The 22,627-nt window shown below is 36.5% G+C and overlaps 1 protein-coding gene across 1 annotated transcript in view; it reads left to right on the forward strand.

Moving 5' to 3' along the window:
* LOC131062810 (putative lipase ROG1) overlaps positions 1–22,627 on the forward strand; it is a 62,289-nt gene that overhangs the window by 21,304 nt on the left and 18,358 nt on the right. Inside the window, exons 2-4 of the mRNA XM_057996556.2 lie at positions 1,853–1,920; positions 13,305–13,375; positions 13,593–13,868. Coding sequence (XP_057852539.1) covers positions 1,853–1,920; positions 13,305–13,375; positions 13,593–13,868 — 415 coding nt within the window. The remainder of the gene's footprint in view (positions 1–1,852; positions 1,921–13,304; positions 13,376–13,592; positions 13,869–22,627) is intronic.

Genomic DNA, 22,627 nt, shown 5'->3' on the forward strand with positions numbered 1-22,627 from the left:
TAATGCATGATAGCTTTGGTAAGATAAATGATTGAATGAGAGATAAATGAAGTCTCTTATTCAATCATTTAAACATGCATTTGTTAGTATAAACAAAAGGGCACGATCAAGTAATGTCTTGATCGGTCATGACCGATCAAGGCATTGCTTGACCGTGTCCCATTTGTTATATACTTATATTGAGTGGCATTCGTGAGATAGCATATAGAAAAATAAATGCTCCTCTCACCTGCCATACAAAAGAAGATAGTCAGATTTATATTTTAATTAGTAATACATAGAACAAGATAATTTTAATTTTGATCCATAAATTTAACAACCTCGAGGTTCCGGAGTTCTAGGGAAGGGGAAGGAGGACTTCAGAACTTCGGGGTTCCGGAGTTTCGGGAAAGGGAAGAAGAGACTAAGCAAAAGGAAAAGGGGAGACCTATCAAAGGAATTTCGGAACCTCGGGGTTGCGGAGTTCTGAGGAATTGAAAAAGTCTAAAGAAGGAACTTCGGAACCTTGGGGTTCCGGGAAAAGAAAGGGGCTAAGGGAAAGGAACTTCATAACCTCGGGGTTCCGAAGAACTGCAAGGAAAGGGAATGTCGGAACCTCGGGGTTCCCAAGTTTCGGAGAATTGAAGAGGAGGGGGAACGAAAGGGAGGAACTTCGGAACCTCGGGGTTCCGGAGTTTCGCGAAGGAGAAAGGACTGGCAAAAAAGGGAAGGAACTTCAGAACCTCGGGGTTCCGGAGTCCTGGGGAAGGGAAGAAGATTAGGAGGGAACTTTGGAACCTCGGGATTCGGGAGTTTCGGAGAAGAAAAGAAGAGAAGGCAAAGAGAAGGAACTTCGGAACCTCGGGGTTCCGGAGTTCCGGGGAACATGAAAGAAAAGGGAAGCAAAGGGAAGGGACTTCTTCCAAACAAGACAACACTTCTCACCTCATAATTCTTCTGCTTTTCTCCTTGATCAATTGGGGCAGTGCTGGTCCATGGATTGTATCTCTGATCGGTTCTTACTGATGGAACAAGGGTGTCATAAAATGACAACAATATCAATACCTACATCTTCTAATATGGATGATGGTGATGGTGATGATATTTTTGAAGACCCCTATGATACTGATGCCCGATTGTTGACACTTGACATTATCGTTTTTAATTTTAATATGTATCATGATAGTTGAGTTTGACTAATCGACCCTGCTCTCTAAACATTTCATCCTAATGATGGATCATGAAGTATGATCTGAAATGTTGATTGAAAGATTTTGCACACAGTTTAATCCAGAAATCTACTATACATTGTAATATTTTCAAATTTTATCTTTATATGACGGTTTTGTTTATTATATGATGCTGAGGTAATCTGACTTAATCACTGCTGCAAATATGTATATATTTATAATTTTTATATTGTTTTTATTGTATAAACGGATTAAAACAAATCCAAGCACCAATTTTTTTTGATGGAGTCCACAAACTCGAATCTGAACCCAAACCGAATCTGATAACCTAATATAAAATATTATAAATATGAAAATTGAATTGTAGACATATATTACAAAGACAAGCATAACACAACAACAAAAACAGGAGTATGTGAAATTAATTCTATGAGATGGTTTGGTGTTTGAAGTTTACTTTATGCTGCGATGATATCCAAAAAGATATTTGCGTGATATCATTGTAACATGTTCACTTATACAAGTAGGCAAAGAGGATGTTCCCTTTTTGATATTAATGGCATTTTATTTGGATTTCTAAATAGATTACAGATGGTGAGGAACTATAAATAAAATATTTGATTTTTTTCCTTAAAACTGTTCTGTGGCTTGAATATAACTCGGGCTTCTCCGTCTATGAACAGTGCAGACAACTGGAGGTATGCTGCTAGTCAATTTGTAAAGAAGCTTCCTGACAAAGTTTTTGTCCATTGTAAGATTGACATCTCTATTATCTTTACCTTGTCCTTTGAAAGATTGTTTGCTTGTGTTATTCTTTTTTATTTTAATTTGCTATTGCTGATAAGTGACATTAGTTGGACATTAAAGATTCACTTGTACTATTAAATGTTGCATTTGGTTTTTGTAACAAGGATTCACATTTATCTTCTGTAGCACGAGAACTTAGCTGAGAGTGATATGTGTAAGCAAAAGTCTGCACTAGATACAATTTCAGGTCAATTTTTTATCTAAATAAATTATTCAGACAATAAGGGATGGCAAGTTTTTCACAATATTCTCACTCCCAAAAAGGAGAGATGCCACCTAGGGTTAATGGATGGCAAGTTCTGGAAGTAAATCTGAGTAAAATGGGCAGGTCATTGTCAGGTTTAATTATTGAATAAAGCTGTCTATGCCATGGTGAAGAATGACCTCATTCAAACAGAGTTTTACTGTGCTTGCTTGGTTTGTTGTGATGATTTCTTTTCCTGGAATTGACTTGTATTTTCTATATAAGGCCCTCAACTCCATAGGTATCATGAGTTTTTTTATTACTGTGTAATATACTGATTTTCGGATGTTTTGATTTGACCTATATTGCATTAATGTTGGTAGTTTTCACCTTTGGTATCTTTAATCCAAGAGTGAATATTTTTAGATGAGCTATGGCATGATTTTGAATTGTTGTGTATGTTTATCCTGTTGGTGTATGAATTTGTAGAACTATTTTTATCCTATCGAGTTTTTCATTGTATATGTACTTTTATAGGAAGGTAATCATCTCCATAAACACTAATAAGTAGTTAATAGGTACTGTTACTGCATATAAATTGTCCAGAAATTTACCAGAAATTTACAGAGGACAGCATTCATAAATTTTGATTCCACTTCAAATTGGAGTGGTTTCCAAATTAGTCTTGTGCAGAAGTATTCTAAAACAAATCTATACTAGTATTTACATAAGAAAAAAATTGTGCAAATAAAAAAATATTATTGATCCTAAGATCAGTTGAGGAAGAAAGAAAGATGCAAGCGAGGACTGTAAAACTCTAGGAGACTCAGATTTTTATTGAGAACAATGAAATACATATAATGTATTGGCTTGACACAGCTGTCTTAAGAATAAGGATTTTGGATTCACCACACCATGAAACAAAGAGAAAATTAAAAAATATATAACCCTTAAATTCCAGGAGGTGACTGGTATTTAGAAGTGCATAGGAGTTTTTATTGGGAGGATGATATGGTTCTAAACTTATATTGCTTAAGGTAGATGATCAAATTCACGTGAGCCTCCATGTTTGTGTTAGTTGCATGTTATTGAAAAAATTTGACTGGCCTTTCTATGAAAATCACAATATATATAAATATATTTTATATATTGATGTAGATGGAAAAGAGGATGGTAAAGGTTGAAAGACATTGGCTGGATTGAAATTGTGGTGCTCACCAACTCTGTTTGAAGATTTTTGCCAAAAAGGTGGCACTTGCAAAAGTAATCCCATTGTATTTATGAAGATATTTGAGTAAAATCATGAGACACATACATACAAACGGTAACTGCTTTGCATCCGTTTGTCCAACCATCTGGACAATGATCATGGTTAGAAACTGGCTATCTCAAGAAAAAGTTGGCTTCGTCAAACTGCCTATTTGACTTGATAGTTGCAACACAGGCTTTGGCATACCAAAAAGATGAAATGGAAATACTTTCTCTCAAAGCTTTGAGGCCTTAGAGATTCATAAAACTGCTTAAATCACCAATGTGGCAGTTTAGGACAGCATTTTGAAGATGTCTGTAATGTCCCTTTTTATAAATGCCCTAGTTTTCTCCCAAAAATCACAAATCCAAAATTAAACAAGGGCAAACATAGTTAGGGATATAATCTTCATTTAAGAATTAGATGAGATTAGCCTATTTTCTCGAAACCTGCGATGAGATTAGACAATGATGTAGATATAACTCATGAAATACATTCAATTCTACGATTAGGATATGTATAAACCAATATCTACAATTACATGGAAAATCAACCATAATGAGGGCTGAGTTTGAAGACATGATGAGGTGCCCCAAGTATCTTCTACCCTATGCCCAACAGCAAGACCTTATCCTTTGTGGCCTCATGTGGTCCTTAACCGATGGTCCTCAACCATCATCATGAGGTGGCGTACCTAGTGAGGGCTTTACACTATTCCCTTCCATCATATCAACTTCTCACCTCTTATGATTGATTCACTTCAACAATTGATCCATGTGGAGATAGTAGGGAAGCTACAATACGGTGCCTTTGACCCTCAACCCTTGGCCCAAGGTTAGGACCTTATCCTCCTTCGCCTCATTTGGTCCTTAACTGATGGTCCTCAACCATCATCATGAGGTGACCCCTTGGTCCTTAACCAATGGTCCTTGATCATCTTTACAAGGTGTTGTGCCTAGTGAGGAATCTCTCATCGTTCCCCCTATTGTGCCCCTTCCTTCTATCACAATTGCAAATAATGATAAAACATACAAATTATACATCATGATCCTCCAGCATTATTCTCATTATGAATATACATAAAATATGTTACAAAATATAAAGTACATGGATGCAAAGGGAATAAGTTATAAATATATGAACACTAGAAGAGCATAAATAATTTAAGTGCATGAATATATATATATATATAATGTTGTTATATTATTTTAATTTATCCATACCAAATCGCAGCACTTGTATCCTCCGTGCTGAGTTAATAATATTAAATTGTACTAATATTAATTCTATTAAGTTTTAACAATATTAATTGTATTAGTAGTATTAATAATATTGAACTGTATTATTAGTATCCATTGTATTAACCCTATTAAATTGTATTCATATTACTAATTGTATTAGCAATCTTTTATTATATTAACAGCCTCATGTTGTGTTAACAGTATTTATTTTATTAATAGCATTATGCGTGTTTACTGTATTTTATTTTATTAACACTTGCATTACTGTATTTTGCATTTTTTAGCCCCTTGGGTCAGAATTTGATGATGTGACAGTTGGACCATGTTTGTGCCATGGTCCAAACTGGATTGATTAGTTAACAACCTAAGCTTTCTAATACATGTACAAACTTTGAAAATTGAGTAATGGACTAGGATTTTGTTGGCATTTTGGCACTAAGTTGTCATTGATGTCAACTGGCATGATGGATAGTCATATGAGTGTGAGCATAAAGGATGAAGGCCTACCAGTAAGGTACAAACCGGTCTGAAAGTTGGTTGCTTGTTTATGATGAAGAGGCAGAATGTGGAAGTTGTCACAAACCACTAAGGTGTAGATGTGCTACCGGTATAGTGTGCTCTACCAGTTGACAAAAGAAGAAAGTTCTATTGGCAAAGGGATGTACCGGTATGTGTTTGCTGGACCAACTATGTGTTGGTGGGCCACATTTTGATCGTTGTGATGCCATGTGGAGCAGAGATGGCAAACCTGCTGTGGTCGTTGAAGCCCCATCGACAGGGTCGTTGAAACAGATAATCGCCATTAATGAAGGAGCCACAAATCACGGGATTGTATTTGACTGATTACGGCTCGAGAAAGAATGAATGACAAAGGAAGATCAGGGAGTAGTTGGTGCTTGAATCAATGCAAAGGAAATCCGATTCAGGAAGTCCTCGAAAAGGAAACAGCTGAAGTGTCTTTATGTGTTGACGGATTTCAAGGCAGGAGATCTTGTTCGAGATTGCTATTTTCAGCAGATATGCATTGGATAATGCAAACTGTGTACAAATGCATCTTTGAAGGATAGGTGATCTATCCAAGACAGGCTGGATTGGTTCTCTTGAAGATCATGTCGGAAAGAGGAAACCCTAACCGCTTCGAAGTTTGAATTGCTTTCTGGCGGGAAATCACGGGATAAGCGATGAGAGCTAAAGATAGAATGTGATGATACTGCTAAGGAAGTGAGAAGAAGAGAGAGTGAGCAAGGAGAGGGATTTGCTATGCCATAGAAAAGAGTTTTTAAGAAAGCAACAGTGTGTGTGAGCAAGCATACCGGTGAGAGGATTCTACCGACATAACTATAGTCTTGCAGCTGAGCCTAACCGACAAAGTATGGTAGAGCGGGCAGCATCCAAGAGTGACATAGTGTGTTGAGAGATTGTGTGAGAGAAGGAGAGAAATACAACAGAGGACGAGAATCAAAGGAAGTAATCTCACAACCGGTAGTTTGAGATTCAGTGGAGGAGAAAAGACTGTCACCCGACAGAGAGTTATTTGATCAAAGAGTTGCAAAATTCATTTGCAACAAGAAGCCTAAATTGCATTTAGTATTTCAATATACATCGCCAAGTTGAAGCTTGGTGCAGGGTTGGTGCCCTAAAAGTGCAGGGGTTGGTGCTCCTTGGGTTGGTGCCCTAAATCTTTGTAAGTCAGTGTTTTACCTGTGAGGCTGGATTGGAGTAGTAGTCTCTAGCAACTTTTCTCATTGAGGTTTTTCCCATATTGGGTTTTCCTCGTAAATCTGGTGTTGTGAGTTACTTTTGTGTGAATGATCTCTTTGGTCTTTCTTCTTGTATTATTGGTATGACTGTTTAGTGGTTAAGTGAATAACTGCTATTCTGAAGTTAGATTAGAAAGAGGAAAAAGGTTTGAAACCATTGATTCACCCCCCTCTCAGTGGTATTCTGTGTTCAACAGATTTATGACCCCATCCAACTCAGTGCACAAATTTGATGTCTAACTGAGTTGGATGCACAAGGGAGCAGAAAGTGATTATTGTTCTAAATAGAGCTATTGATCCCCCAAAAACAATCCAAGCTGTTGTTAACAACAGTGGAGCTGTTTGTTAACACTTCTATAGTAGTGGAGAGTATCACTGGCAGTATGCCCAGATGTCTTCATGGCAATTGAATTTGTGTGACATGCCTCTTTAGTTTTTTGCCTCTGGTACTTCCTTGAATATTGTTTGACTTTCACCTATTGACATAAGTAAAGGTTATTGATCTTTCAAGTTAGATTGTTGAACCTTGGTTACAGTTAACATGTTAAGGGAAATTATAAATAGATCATTATCCTTTAACAACACTAAAACCAAAAAAAGATGGGGGTACACACATTCACACACAAACATAGCACACAAAGTTTCCCATGCTTAATTATTTTCATTTATTAAATTTCTCAATCAATAGTACATTCTCCATTATAATGACTTTATACATTCTTCATAAGTTTAAGCATTCACTCTTTATCTCTTCTGCACATATTACTTTCAATTCTCTATCTTCTCGCTCTATCTTCTATGTTACTCATCCTCTACATGTTACATGCATAACTGACATGAATTATGCCTTAATACAATTACAAACAAAGGACATGTCCATTCTTCATTGGTTGCCTCCTCATATGCCTTGTCACCTTGGGTGTTACCATGCAGGTCTTCATGCTGTAAACTTTGTTTAGTCTTTTGCAGCAGGTATCTATTGTTGCAATACTGGTGGATCCTCTGTGGTAACTTATGATCCTTACAACCTTGTGAAGAACCTTGTCTTCATTATTCTGAATTTGAACATTTGTCTTCTTCTCGACACATATAAATGAACCTAGATCTCTCAAAGGCAAATTGTTGGCAGGTCAACTCTCAAATTTTGACCAGTTCCTCAAAACTTCAAAATTGTAGAAGGATTTTTGTCGTGCTAATGCAAGGGAAGGATGCTTTTGTTCTTCTGAATCAACATCTCTGAGAAAATTCACCAACTTTTTAGCAAATTCTCAAGTTGTGATAGGTGCGTTCTGGTTTCAGCTATTTCTATAGTATCTTTGAGTGTATTATGCACTCCTTTTTCTTTAAATCCCTTATAATATTTCTGATATATTGTTAGGGTATTTCTATCTATTTCAACTATTGGTTTGCCACATTCTCAGGCTCATCCATCTTACCAATGGTGGTAACTTGTGCTACTTGATTTTCTTATGCTCCACTTGATGAGCCAATAATTGCTCCATTCTTCTTATATTGCACCTTGTTCAACATCATATTGTGCCAATGTTGTTTACAACTGTTGCTTCGATCATCTAACTCTTTCTTTGCTTTAGTTGTTCTATCCACACAACTTAGAGAATAGGCAAAGTAGGTTGTGGTACCTGTTGTGACGTTTTCACACATCGCCCCATTGCAAATGGAGACCCCCTACTTTTTAAGCCATTCCGGTCTTTTGGCTTTGTTTTTTTGGGTCTTTTCGCATCAGTTTTGTCAGTCTATCTGCTTTGCAAGTGTTTTGAGGGCCATATTGGTCATGTCTGCCTTTCGTTTGAGCAAATTCGGCTAAGTCTAGGACTCGTTTTGTGAATTTTAGGGTTTTTGCCTTCTGTCTTAGATTTAGGGGTTTCTATTAGGGTTTTGGGAAAATTGAAATTACAACTGGAATCAGGACCCTTCAAGGAACCTCCTAGTAAAATTTGAGCCCAAACGGAGCAACTCTATTTTTAGAAAGTCCCTATTTTTTAGGGATTTTTCTGGGTCTCGGAATGTCGTCATTTTGCCAAAAATCAAACTTACTATTTTTAGTAATTTCTATTTTTAGTAAGTTTCTATTTATAGTAAGTCATTCCTGCACCTTGTCTAGGGGTCTAACGTTGACACTTTGAAGGTTTCTATTTTTGGAAAGTTAGTATTGGTAGGGTTAGTCAGACAAGGCGACAACGATCAGACGTTCACGAACATTTCTAATTCCGGAAAGTCAGACGACAGACAGAGAAAGCCAGAAATTGATCAAGTGCTGGAAGCCTACGCCTAAAATGGAAAGCTCAGGAATTCACCCACGTTCAGGAAGTCATTCCAAAATTGCAAAAGGGTCAAATTATCCTAAGTCTGGAAAGTTGAACTAGAAAAATTCCATGAATCCATGGCAGAGTGAAAATAGGGCCCAAGGATGCACTTGAGCACCAAAATGGAGAAGGCAAGGATAAGCGGACAAATTTCATGAATCCTTGGCCCATGGGAAAATCCGCCCAAATGTGGACTTGGGCACCAAAATGGAGAAGGCAAGGATAAGCGGACAAATTTCATGAATCCTTGGCCTATGAGAAAATCTGCCCAGATGTGGATTTGGGCGCCAAAATGGAGAAGGCAAGGATAAGCGGACAAATTTCATGAATCCTTGGCCCATGGGAAAATCCGCCCAAATGTGGACTTGGGCATCAAAATGGAGGAGGCAAGGATAAATGAAAAAATTTCATGAATCCTCCATAGGGGTGAAAATCCGCCCAACTGTGGACTTGGGCGCCAAAATGAGGGTCTCAAGGATTCACAAAAAATTCCATGAATCCTTCACATAGTGAAAATTCCGCCCCGGGAAGTGATTGGGCGCTAGAATGGAGAAGGCAAAGAGAAATGGATAAATTGTGAGAATCCACCACCTATGTAGAATTCCGCCCTAACACCCGGGAGGGCGCCAAATAGCAAGAGCCATGGAGAAAGTGAAAAAATGAAAATTCCTTCCTCAGGGAAGAATTGCGCCCAAGAAGAAGAAATTCCAGGAAAGGTGAAAATTTGGCTGTGTGTCGGAAATTCCTTCCTTCAGGACAGAATTCCAAGAAAGGTGAAAAATTGACCAAGTGTTTGAAATTTCTTCCTTTAGGACATAGTTCTTGGAAATCATGAAAATTGTCTAAGGCATGAAGAATTTCCTTCCTCAGGGTAAGGAACAAATTTCTTTCGAAAGGAGAATTTCCTTCACGACAGAAATCACACCCAAGGATGAATTGAAGATAAAATTCCTAAGGCAAGGAAGGAATCAGGGATGAACTGAACAAGAAATTTCCCCCTCGGGAAAAATTTGAAAAATCCATTTTTAAGGCTCAAATGACCTCCAAATCTAGAAATTTTTGAAGATATGGATACGTGAGAGAATTCTCTCTTTCCTGGACCAAAACCCTAAAATTGTGGAAATTCCTAAAAAATAGGAGATGGTGGAGAATTGTTGAAAATCTCCTCCAGAGCAGGGAGAGTTCAAGAAACTTCAAAAAAAATTCTTCATGGATCAAATTCTTCTCTTCTAAAGTTTTCTCTCTCCAAGGTTTTCTCGCCAAGTGGCAGCCCGATCATTGCATGTTGAATTTATGTCAGATTCTTTTGCATGCAGCCGCCGCATGTGGAAATGATGGAGCATTTATGACATAATGGGGTGATTTTTGCATGGATCAACATTCATTGCTTAGTGGGCACTTTTGAATATAATGGTTAATTAATGCTTTATGGGCGCCATTTCTGGCAGGATTGTAATTAATTATATATGGGCATGATGGGTTATTAATTACCGATTCCCACCTTGTTGCACCTTGAGTGGGAATCTTCTGGGGTGAACCCTAATTAGGGTTTGCATGGCCCGAGGCCTATATAAAGGGGTGACCCCCTCATTTGTAAAGAGGAGGGAGCTTTGTATGAAATTGTTGCGATAAGTTTTGAGATAATAACATTGAAACATTGTTCTCTGATGGTGTCCACTTAAGTTATTTTTTTAAAGCTTGCATGGTTTCACCTTCCTCACTTAGAGTAGAAGTAGTATAGTGCTTTGATTTCAATGGAGAATGTAATGGTGTTTGATGAATTTCCATGGTTCATACTTTTTGCATCTTGCTGATTGTAAGTTGCAGTGTAAAGTTAGCCTGAGCCACTAAACTTGTACTAAGTTTGGTTGTGGATAGTCGTTTGGATTGTGCCGTTTTGGGTATTCAAATGCACTTTCTCAATATGAAAATTCTTCAACATCCTCAGAAGATCGCACCGGTTCTTGCGAGTTGTAGTTGATCTTGGCGAAGCAAAGCTTGGTTTATTTGGAATTTGTCCACCAAAGCACTATTCATTGTTATCACTGCCCTTATGAGTAGATTTAGATCCTTCTAAACCCTTTACCTTTTACTTTCAGTTCATTTTAGTCCGTTCGAAGCAGCAGCATCGCAGAATTGTCATATCCGATGATGGAGTTCCAGCCACCACAAAGAAGTGAAAGAATGATGCAAACGTAAGGCCTCTTGGATTACCAACAATCACATTAGCCAACTGAGTCACATCCGTAGCATAAAGGAACCTTGGAGTCGATTGTTTGAACTTCTTGCAATCTTAGCATGCAATCGCACTTTGATCAAGAGAGAGTGAAGTGACTATTAGGCAACTTTATTCTGTGTTCGACGCTCTCATAAAAAACATGTCAACAGTACCCTTTTTGGTATGGAATCTCCCAATCTCTTCCTTCACCTTTTGTCGTTGTGCAGTAAGCTATGATGGAAGTGGGATCATTTATTTTACTTGATAGACTCTCATGGCCTCTTCATTGATCTTTATTTGTTGCTTGTTTGAAGATCACATATGAACCAACAACTTTTGTATTATATCCTAGAGTTTTCTCTCAATGGGCTGGCTTGGGCCAAGATCATAGAGAGGCTTGGCCTGTTTAATGTTCCTTATGATTTTCCTTACTACTTCCAGTACCATGCATTTGCTCACCCAATTTGATCTTGAAATTTTGATGGACATTCCCCAAGGTTTGTTTCTGGAATGGGGTTTAACTTTCTTAAGTCAACCTGCTGTTTGTTTAATCATCCTTTTGGCAATTATGATAAAAAGGCATCTTTATGTTGTTTGTAAAGGAGGGTCCTTATCTTTCCTAGGGGACTTTACAGTGTCTCCGTGGTGGTTGTTGCTAATGAAGTATCCTATGGTCATGTACTTGTCACTTTGTGGTCCTTTTGTATTTGTTTCTCCTTTTCCTTAACCTCTATTTGATTTTGTGCCTGTTTTACCTTATTCTTACCCTCATTTTGCACTTCTTCCGCCTTTCTCCTATTTTCCTCTTCTTTACTTTTCCTTCCGTCCTCCCTTTTCTCATTTTTTTTCCTCCAATATTTTCTTTTTGCTTATGGGCAGGCTTGGGCCAAGATGATATAGAGGCTTGGTTTGCTCAATGTTCCTTGTGGTTTTACTTACTACTTATAGTTCTATGCATTTACTCAGCCATTTTGATGTATATCTCCCAAGGTTTGTTTCTGGATTGGGGTAACTTTCTTATTTCAACCTTTTGTCTTGTTGTTGTTTGTTTAATCATCCTCGTGGTGATTGCGATCAAAGAGACATCTTAATGTTGTTTGGGAAGGAGGGTTCTTATCTCTCCTAGGGAACCCTATGGTGTCTTCATGGTGGTTGTAGCAAATTAAGTATCCCATGCTCATGCACTTGTCTCTTTGTGGCCCTTTTGCATTTGTTTCTCCTTTTCCTCAACCTATATTTGATTTTGTGCCTTCCTTTTCCTTCCTTCCCCCCTTCTCTCAGTTTTTTTCTCCAATCTTTTCTTTTCACTTTTTACTACTGGTTGTTGTGCTCTTTCCAGTATTTTTGATATGCAGCTTACTGAGCTAACTCTGTTTTCTCCTTTGCTCTCCTCTCTATTGTTTCCTTTTTGGAGTGTTTTCTAGGAAATGAGAGTTGTTACTTTGTCTCCCTTTTAAGCTTTTTTCTTTGTTTTTTAAATTCTCTATCTGGTGCTTCTCTGTTCCATTTAGCTTTTTCTTTGTTCCCTTTTGTATTTTGTGCTTCTTTCGAAAGGGAGTTCATGCTTCCTATGACTTCCTATAACTAAATCCATCTCTTTGCTCATGTTGTGTTGTTACTTATTTGTTGGGTATCACTTTGGCTAAACTACTAATTTTCTTTTGTACAACTTGAGCACAAAATACAGAAGGGAACAAATTCTGTATATTCAATTCCAATTTTGGTAGGATTAGGGATAATTATACTTACATTTATGATTCTTAGTTAGCTTTGGGGTGGACAGAACATGCCTAATTTGGTAAGAAGTCATAGCTCTCACATAAATATCCTATCTGGTATGGAGTTTAACATCTATTGTTATGTTGATAATCCTTAAGATCCCCTCTTAATCCTTGTAATAAATAATAGTTATGTAAGAATCTGATCTTAATGAGGCAAACAAATTATTGTGTGCATGCTTTCTTAAATAAACATATAAAGACACAGTTTGTTATTTTCTTTATGTTTTAGGGATATTTGATTTGTTTTCTCTCTTGATAATATTTTATCACTGCAATTGCTCAGGATTTTGTGTCTAAAGAATTCTCAGTATCCAGCTTTTTAATTTATGTTGGCAGCTCAATATGGTAGACATCTTTTTTGTTTATGACAACATGGGTTGGAGGTTATAATGAACGGTAGTGTAGTATGCTTCTAGAGAAATCTTCACGTGCATGTAATGGTTTATTCATTATAACGAATAGAACTTGCCACAGTTGGGCTTTATTTGCAATACATTCTTCTATTGAATTTTCATGACAATGAAAAAATTCATTCGAAAAGGATAGAATTCACTTGGAAAAGTTCTTGCAGGCAGTGAGCGGAATGCATCAACATTGACTTTTGATGGGGTTGATCGGATGGGTGTTCGTTTAGCTGAAGAAGTGAGATGCCTCTCATATCAAGAATGTTTAAAATTGTTGTATTATTACTATCATAATTTCCTTGTTACCATATTAGCAACAAATGGTTTTTTACATTGGTATCATGTTATTCTAGTGTATTTGTATTTTAGAGTTGGATGTAATTTTTATTAAATGGTAGAACTGTTGGTATCAATGGCATTTGCTGAATTTGTGACATGGATCCTACAAATTACAGGTTAAGTCAATCATAGAGAATAAACCTGGACTTAAAAAGATATCATTTGTTGCTCACTCTCTGGGTGGCTTGGTAGCAAGGTATGCTATTGGGATACTATATGAGCCACCTTTGCAAAGTGATTATGGAGTGCAAAACGGTGGTGATTCAGATTTAATTGATTCCAACGCCAATCATAATGTGAAAGAAGAGTTGAAGGGTAAAATTGCTGGTTTGGAGCCTATAAATTTTATAACTTTTGCAACACCTCACCTGGGGTCCAGGGGACATAAGCAGGTAATTGTGATTTGGTGCACATCTTTTGTCTTTAAATATTTCAATTGATTATACTGTATTTGAAATTTTGAAGTTCTAATGTACTTTTAAATTAGAAATTTATTTTTCTTACTTTTATGATCTTGTCACTGATTATTATATGACAAATAATATTTGTATGTAAATTCTAGCCTAATCTTCTGTATGCTTGCTAAACATAACTAAATTAGAATCAACTATCAGCAGCCTTGGTTTTGTATGTGTTTCTTACCAAGAATCATTGTGAAATTATTTAGGGATTCACTGTCTTTTATTGTAGTCATGGTAAAGCTTATGACATCTTCTACTTTGATTTTATAAAATTAGAGAATGATTGGGAAGGTTGCATGCCATAATGAAGATTGAAACTTGGCTGCAACCTCATTGCTTCTAGAATCTATATGATGTTTGTTCTCTTGCAGTTCTCATGTATTCCTTGAGAACTTACTGTTAAATTCGTGCCCTAGATCAGTAATCAGATTTGTAACATTTAATTATGCCCTTGTTTATTAATCAGATTTGTAACATTTGATTATGCCCTAGTTTATTAATTAGATTTGTAATTTAGTAAACTATAATCAAGTAAACTCAAGAATGAAACAAGGAACCAAGAGACAAACACACATACCCTGGGAAAACCTCCAAGGAGGAAAAACCCAGCATTAAAGACCCACAGGTCAGATTGTGTATTCACTCTTATTGCACAAATACAATACTTAGCTTGCTTTCTGAATCTGATCTTTATATATCAGATCTGCCCTTTTTACATGCTTCAAGACTGCACCAAAATGCCCTATATCCTCTTGAATAAGTTCGCCCAATCCTTGGACAAGTTTGCACAATCCTTGGATAAGTTCGCACAACCTTCTTTAGTGATTTCGCACCTCTTGTTTGCAGAGCTAATTCGCTGATTTCATGCATGGATGACTGAATTGTATTTGTATTTGCAATTTAACCTTTATTTATATGGGTCTTTAACCCATATATCCTAGGTCGGCTTTAGTCCCTTTTGGCGCCAATTTGTGGCGTGTTGCTTTGAGTGAGGTGTGGAGGATGGGCCCGGACTTGTCTTGGGGGGCACGCTACCCCTTTAAGATAGGACCCAGTCCTAAATGGGTTCGGATGTTGCCTTAAGGCAATCTGAACCCATCTTCCCTAGTTATAAACAACACTTACTACCAAGTTGGATCACTGGAAAAACATTTTTCAAAAGTTGGTCCTTACTCAAGGAAACATCATTCTAAGTCATCCCTTGTCAAGTTTATGAGTAATAGAAAATGCGCCATATTCCAAAGCATGAAAGAAATTATCACAAATGCTATTTAATCTTTTCTAACTTGATTCTAATCAAAGCTTTGGAGCAAAGGTTTCATCGAATAAAAAAAGTACTAGAGGTTGATAAAACCATCTTGCATGTTGGTATGTTCCCATTGCCTGACAGATGTTTCCTGTATAAATAACTAAGAGTTCACTCAAGTATCCTTTTCTGTGTAAGAAAATGAAAAGGCCAAGATATGATGCTAATCACCATTACATAAGAAATACACTGCTCAAGATCGTATCTTATGAAAGATAAGAATAGTACAGCAAATGCCACATTCCAAAGAATGAAAGAAGAGATTGTAATTTTTAGTTGTAATTCAAATTTTTTCTAGTTGAAGATTTGGAGGAAAAGCATCATTGAATTGAAAAAGTTGTAGATATTGATAAACCATCTTGAGCTTTGCCATGTGGGTTCCCATTATTTGATAAATGTTTCCTGTCTAAAGAAAGCTGAGTTCACCTAAGTAATTTTTTGTGTGGAAAAATGAAGGCTGAGATATGATGCTTAGCACTATTACATATGGTTTTCATGCAACTTTTATCAATGAATCTAGCTAAAAATTTATATTTCAAAAGTAAAGGTTCAAAAAGTTCTTTATGGAGCAAAATAAAAAAGACCAATGGAAGCTAATACACTTGGTAACATAGAAGTACTTTTTGTACCTCATATATAGAATGTTGACATAAGCTGGTAACTGTAGTTATATAGTGGACAAGATATTCTTCTTTAGAAACCTTGTCATTCTCATAGACAAGTTTTGATCCCACATTGCGGTTTTCTATTTAGACACCTCACAATCTATGTCTTTTATAATTGGTTGTTCTACTAGTGATTGGCCATTTTCAAGTGTTTTGTCTGATATATGCCTTAAGTGCTTTATACGCATGCACTGAAAATGATTATTGCACATCAAAAGTTTCTATTATTTTTCCTAAGCTGATCTTGAAAATGTTTTATAAGAGCAACATTTTGATGACTTCAAATTTGAATTTAACTTCTGAAACTAGAGTCTTCATTTGAAGTTTGAAGTTTAAAGTATTTCTTTCTTTTCTTTGATCACTTCCTTATCTGTGGTAACTTCTGATGCCATGATTGAGCGATATCTCCTTTGTCAAAGTCATTCAAGACTTGTAACTGGCTTCAACTGTTGGGGTAAACCATACCTAGCGAGTTGGATGTGGTATTTTACCAAATTTATATACTTTATAGCTTGTCTTGGGGATTTGAACCTAGTGCACTGTTATGAGAGTCCCCATTCTGTTTTAGTTCTATCTGCACCTGTGGGTGAGTTTTTGTACATTGAAATAGTGGCAGTGCCACTTGTGTTCTGGAGTTAACCTTTCAGATCCTAGCAGCAACTTCAATTGCATTCTCCATCACTACGTGATCACATTCGAAAGTGCTGTGATTCTACCAAGTGGAGGAACAGTCATACCCCCAGCACTGTTTACTTCCAAGAGATTTAAGGTTGCTTTGCATGATAATTCTTATTTTTAAAGAGTTATCTTGGCAGCCTGTCCTCTTCTCTCCATCATTGGTGCTATGCAATCGCCCATATCGACACCATGTGTAGGGTGTTGAGTAACAGTATCAATAGAAAGCACAATTAGATGAAAATAAAAAAATACAAAGGTGTCTGTACAGCCAAAAGATGTCTTGCATCTGCGAAAATATAGCAGTAATGGAGGAAATCACTCCAGAATATCTCCAAGAGGATTTTGAATGGATATTAGTAATTGGTGATTGCATGTAGAGAGGTTAAACATTTGCTTAGAGCAAAAAGGTTGTTTAAAAGTATGCTAACCAACGACTAATTATATTGAACCAAATGTCTTGGGGGGCATTTCCCCACCAAATATAATGGCTAGAGAGCTACAAAAATACAATTTTGACTAAATTGCAAAATACGAGCTTAAGAGAATATAATTTTCTGTAAATAATCATGTTCTCAACTTTGTCACATCTGAATAAATATTGGGTTTACGAGAAAAGAGGCCTACTAAATCTGTGATAGGCACACAACAAAGGGGGGTTTATGAGGAACTGTTAAAACTTAAGACATTTGCTTCTGTATCAGCTATACCTTTTTTCTCTCTTCCTCTACTCTGCCATAAACCCTTCAACTCAAGTAGGTTGCCCAAATTTCTTTGGGATTTCTGAGGGTTATTTTATCATTAGGTGATCATTTGTCTACCCAGAACACATAGGTGTTCTTTTGTGGCTCCCATGCTCTAATCACGTTGCAGATAACACCTTCATAGGGTAGGTATATGGTATCTAGACCATATATCCTAGCCCTATTTTTTCTTTCTTTTTCCTCTCATGTTACCAATACCTTATCAGCAGAGATGCCAGATACTCCCGCCTTTTTGCCTAGCTACACACATCCATATATCAGATACTGGATACTGCAAAAATTATCTGGTCCATATGTCATATGCCTGGATACTGCATTTGGATGTATGCTAATACAAGCTTATATCTGGGCCATATTTAATATGTATGGATACTTTACCATGCCATCCAGAGCCATATCTGGTTTCGGATTATAAACATAAAAATAAAAATAAAAATGAAACATTAATAACTTGCTCTCTCTCTCTCTCTCTTGAAAAAGGATCTTAACAAAATAAAAATATAATACAACTGTAATATTTATATGTATTGTTCTATCACTTTATGTATAAAATTTAAATAGATATCCTCATTTTTGTAGCTGGTTCATACATTCATATCCATATTACATGGTCTTGAAATTTTTCCATATCCATTGCAGACACCACATCCATTTCGATGCCACTCTGCTTGTTAGATTAAAATATCCCCTGATTTTAACTTCTGCTACTCCAAAACTGTTGCCCCAGGATAGATCTAACTTCACATTGCAAGCCGGAGCAAAAAATTCCAAAGATTAGAGAAAAGCAGAGGTCAAACTATTGACATGGGACTGAAGGTAAAATTCTTCACTGTGCTATTTAAACTGATAGTCATATAAAAAATCAAATCTGAGCAAGGATAGCCCTTATGGGAATACTTTCAAAATTCATACCAATGTCCTGATTGCAGTAAAGTCCAAGCCAGCTCAAGCCATGTCTTCATAGAGCTCTGACCTTAGGTAAAATTCATAGAGATTAACGATCAACACTGTAATATTCAAATTGATTATACTTAAAAAGTACAAAATGTCAATTCATTGAATCATAGAGATCTGTTAAGGATCTGTTACCGGTTTTATTTATTGCCTGAATCCTTTGCAGAATATGTATGGGTCTCTCTCTCTCCCAATGAACTGTGGTAAATACAGGAACAGTATGTGGGACAGTGGGAGTATCACCAACAAGGTGCTTTCCCTCTGCGTTCGAGAGGGGCAGCTTCATAGGATAGGGGTTTTGTATCATTTATTCTTTACCAGAAAGTTCAAAAGGAACAGGAAAGTGAAAGAATGAGAAAAGATGATAAGACAGAAGAAACACTAGGTGGACTAAATGTGCAGAGGGACACCTAGATAGCTCAGGCAAAAGGAAAGTATTGTGCATCTGAAACCCTCCTTTTTAATGTCAACAGAAATGTTTGAATGATTTATGCAATGGAACAATTAAAATCTCATAGAAACACAGAGTATTTATAGATGAGATTCAGCAACATGCTGGTGATACAAAGATCCACCTTTCAAACCTTAGCATCAGAAATTGCGAAAGTGAGAGAAAATAGGACAGGCAACAAATATGATTTACTGGGTACGCACTTGACAAGTTGAAATTCAGATTTTGTAAAAGAAAAGTTGTCACATCAATTCATGTGTCAGTAACTACATTTCATTGACATTAATACAAATATAAAAAAAAGTAGCATCATCCTAATTTTTGATATAAATTTAAAAATTCTGGCAGCTACTGGAGAGTTTTCAACTTCTTAAACCTGATTTGTTGTATGACAGTATCATTTTTTTCTAGCAGTAAAAAAATGAGATACATTAAATAAATATCATTAAGAACAAAGATGAACATAACCTGAAAGTGCACCCTTTCAATGACTTAAAGTACATAAATGAGACTTCTCTAGACATATTTACCATCATAACCTGATGATGAGTCCATTGGACCAACTGATGACCCATGAGGTTTAATTGGTAAGTTGGGATGTCAAGCCAGTGCCATATGCATTGGGCAACACCGTCAATGAAGACGTGTATTATCAATCTTCACTATTGTCTGATTGAATGTATGGGTCACAATTGAAATGAAATGCATGGGGGAATGACCATGATCACAATGATTGATGAAAAGTAATTCTGTCTAGGAAGTGTGTACATGATGAAGCCATGCACCCAAGTTAAAAATATGGACACCAATTTCAGAAAAGACCCCCAGTTGTTCCAAATTATAGTGATTGGAGGTGTTACCCATTTATGTAAAATATGGGAGTAACAGGAGCAACACAACATGCCATTATAGCTTACCCTCACTCCCAAGACTCAGATTTCTTAAATGGCAATATTCACTTACCAAAAATATGTTGAGATACTCTTTTTGATAAAGAAGAATATACATATTGATAATAATAAAATAATAACAGTGGAGGTAGAGTTATGGCATGTTGAAATACTTGAGATCCATGTAATGTCCCCAACTCAAATCAAAATGCTTAACAACAGTTTGGTTGTCCTTTCCTTGGATTACCCAAGAGGAAGAGGACATAGAGCATCATTGGGTAAAATATGGAGTCCTTGGCTTGTTCTGATTTCTAATTTTAAGTTGAGTGCATGTCTTTTGATGCAACTTAAGTTCACTTGAGTTATTTTTAAGTGAATTTAAGTTATTTTAATTTGTGCATGTCTTTTTAGGCAATTTTAAGTGATGCCTAGCCAAGGGACTTAAGTTGTCCCGTCTTTATGTACTTAAGTGACTTAATTAAAACATGTGACAAAAGCCAAGGTGGGCCCCAGCTTCAAGAGTTCTTATTGGTGCACATTTTAGGTTTTTATTTTGGAGCCTTGGATTAAGAGGTGGACTATCAAGGGTTGAGATTCATTCATCTTTTTAGAAGTTGTTATAAAACACCCTAAGGGCTCATTTTGAGGGGATTATGTGATGAATTATTCTGAGTATTGCTACAACAACTTGGCTTCAGGAGTTAAAACCTTGAGTATCCCTGTTTTCGGTGTGACACATGGGCTCACCCTAGGCATAAGAGTGTGTTTTGGCAGAATAACCTCAGGTTTGTGGAGCCCTAGCTTACTATCATTCAGAGCTGCAAGTACAGATCAGGTTGGAGGACAAGCTCAGTGCTGAAGACTCAGATTTGGAATCATCTACAGCTGCAAACCATCAATTTCTGAGTACTTTGTGGACAGCTACTGAGGAGCACATAAAACAGACTCAGCATTGACCATTTTGGGGAGCCTAGAGCCACTTTGAGGGTCAGATAGCGTTTGGAAATCATTCTGAACCACTCCGAGGTATTTTTGGTATTGAAATCTGCATATTTATCTCTACTTTTTCCTCAGAAGTTGAAGGAAATTCAATGTTTTTCATTTCTGAAAATTCTGGGCAGTAATGAGGGTTTTTATTGTATTTTCCTAAGCTCAGAAATAATCTAATATCTATATTTTTAGTTGCACAAATCAGATCTGAACTCTGATCAGAATTCTGGGTTTGAAATAAACATATTTACATACAAATAAATTTCCAATTGTGTGCCCTAGTTTGTAGAGGTGTTTTCTTTTGTCAGTTTTGCCCTAGTTTGCAGAAATTTTTGTATTTTTTTAGCGCTCCTATTTGGGGATATTTCAATCCATAAGCATGTCTTGATATAAATAAGTGTTAATTTTAGTGATCAGATTAGATAGATAGAAAATTCACACAAAATGCAGAGAGTATACCCTGGGAAAACCTTCCTCTTGAAGGTGAAAAACCCAGTAATGAAGTATATTTTATTATTTCAAGTAAGTAATTTTACATTGATTCACTTCACTCTTTGAAGCAATTCAATCACCCTTGACTGCTGTAGAAGTGAGGACTGCTTAATTATGATCAATCCTTATTCGATCTGACTTCTAGATGTATGATTCGCCTAGAAGATGAGAGCACACCACTAATGAATGAAGTCTATCTGCTTGTGGAAGAACACGAACTTCTGATTATCGCACTGCTGAAGGATAATATATGTTCGATCTGCTTGAGGTTATAATTCGATTGCTGAAGGTGATGGAGAGAATAGACTTTTATATCAATCACGTCTTGATCAACCAACACGGCTTGATCAGGAGTCGGCTTCTTATTAATCAACACGACCTTTAGTTAGGGATTGATTACATTTATATTTAACACGTCTTTATTAGAACCAATTCAATCCCAAAAAGGCACTTCTTAATTAACACGTCTTAATCATCATTTGTTAACAAGATCGGTTCATTATGAAGTCAGCATATTAATGAATATAAGCAAATCGGTATAACTAAATTGTCTAAGGCCGATTAGGCCAATTAGACAATTTAGTTGTCTATGTCAATTTCGGCCCTGAAGGATACCAACCACCGCTATCACATTAACAACAAGATCCTATCAAATCAAGGATTATCTTCACCAAATAATTCTTTATTAATAAGCTAATAAGTGAATTGATATAACAACTGTATTGTCCCGGGTCAAGATAATAATGCTTATCCAATTCTTAACATTCCACAAACACTTTGTTATTTGATTAGCAACACTATCGGCCCTAGCATTCAATCAGATCTTAGATAACTCAGATTAAAAACTACTTTTTATTTATCAGTAATATCATTACATTTCAAACAGCAAATGGCAGAAACAACTCGCAATCATTATTATAATGATCAGCAAATGACAAATAAAATCCTGATCTTTGCCTTATTACATCAATGGCTGTATTATATTCAAATAGATCTGCAATATCAGTAACTACAACAGAAAATTCATACCAACAACAATGGTAAATCGGATGAATATAATGTGGCTAGACTCCACAAATAATTGCGCCAAAAACAGAGTACTGAAAACAATGCGACATGTGCTGGGAAGTTGTGGGAAATGAAAACATATGCAAAAATATTGGGGATTGGTGGTTGGCCATAACAGAAGAGGCATTAGGGGTCGAGCAATGGGCATGATAGGATAACAAATACAATGGTGAGGCTGGTGATAGACTTGAGCTATGATAGGATGGAGAAGTCCCAAACAACCTCAAATAGAAGGGAAGAACAAAGTCAGAAGGAAAAACATACTCAGGAAGGGAAAACTTATGGTAGATGGAAACAGGCAAGACATAAGAATAGACCTAATATGTACAGACTTAGATTGACTGGAAAATGGGACATGACAGGAACATAGGGAAGATATCCAAAATGTTAAAGCTAAAACTTAATGCCCCATTGTGTTTATAAGATGTTTTAGTT

The sequence above is a fragment of the Cryptomeria japonica genome, chromosome 9, assembly GCF_030272615.1.
Source record: "Cryptomeria japonica chromosome 9, Sugi_1.0, whole genome shotgun sequence".
In the NCBI taxonomy this organism is placed as follows: Eukaryota; Viridiplantae; Streptophyta; class Pinopsida; order Cupressales; family Cupressaceae; genus Cryptomeria; species Cryptomeria japonica.